General features: G+C 34.7%; 1 protein-coding gene across 2 annotated transcripts in view; it reads left to right on the top strand.

Moving 5' to 3' along the window:
• The window catches only part of LOC108750768, a 2,572-nt gene extending 1,726 nt beyond the window's left edge, over positions 1 to 846 (top strand). For both annotated transcript variants that reach the window (XM_018490495.1, XM_018490494.1), the window contains exon 3: positions 148 to 846. In XM_018490495.1, coding sequence (XP_018345997.1) covers positions 148 to 667 — 520 coding nt within the window. In that variant the 3' untranslated portion in view covers positions 668 to 846. The remainder of the gene's footprint in view (positions 1 to 147) is intronic.
• Positions 847 to 852: the final 6 nt, after the last annotated feature.

The raw sequence follows: 852 nt of genomic DNA, 5'->3' as shown, positions 1-852 counted from the left end.
TATATATATATATATATGTTGATTATATATTAAATATATTATAATATTATTTAAAAAGTAATATATAGTTGTAAAGATGTACGTATAATGCAAGTAGCCTACTTGGATCATGTATATAACATATCTTTAATCTTATATCATTTGCAGAACATCTGAACTTATAGTTGAATCAACATTGGATAATCCTGAATGTTTGGACACTTCATTATATTCTGCATTGCCAGTTGAGGCAAGTCTCTCCGAGAAAATAAAAGCAAAACACAGCGTAACGACCAAACTCGAGTTTAACGATTTTTGGACCATCTGCCATGGTAATTTCACACGGAATAACTTGTTGTTCAGGTACGAAAATGGGTATCCGAGCGACGTAAAAGTGATTGATTGGAGTACAATGAGGTACTGTTCACCATCGATCGATTTCGGTCACATTCTCCTCGAAAATCTGCCCGACGACAATAATCTGGCGAAGGTTAAGGCATTTTGCCAGAATATGTTGGAGATTTATTTAGACGCCGTGAAAGATGTGTATCTAGAAGTGGATCGCGAACTCTTGGAACGAGATATTATCGCCAAGTTGCCGTTTGCGTATGGTATGATTGAAAATCGGATGCTCAGAAAAACAGGGATGATGTTGCGTGCGATCGATCAGTTGGGCAGCTTTGATTGAAATCGCTATCGTCGTTTGATTACAGTTATTTAATCCTTTATATAATAGTTTATAGAGTCTTCACGATATTTGGTTCATGTATTAAATTTCTCACCATTTTACTGTGCATATTCGTGATAGCAGTACGAATAGAGTATATCAAAATGAATGTTACAGATTTAAGTTCAAGGATTTACTTTTATCAT

The sequence above is a fragment of the Trachymyrmex septentrionalis genome, unplaced genomic scaffold (genome assembly GCF_001594115.1).
Source record: "Trachymyrmex septentrionalis isolate Tsep2-gDNA-1 unplaced genomic scaffold, Tsep1.0 scaffold37, whole genome shotgun sequence".
In the NCBI taxonomy this organism is placed as follows: Eukaryota; Metazoa; Arthropoda; class Insecta; order Hymenoptera; family Formicidae; genus Trachymyrmex; species Trachymyrmex septentrionalis.
This window is presented reverse-complemented; position numbering and strand designations above follow the sequence as displayed.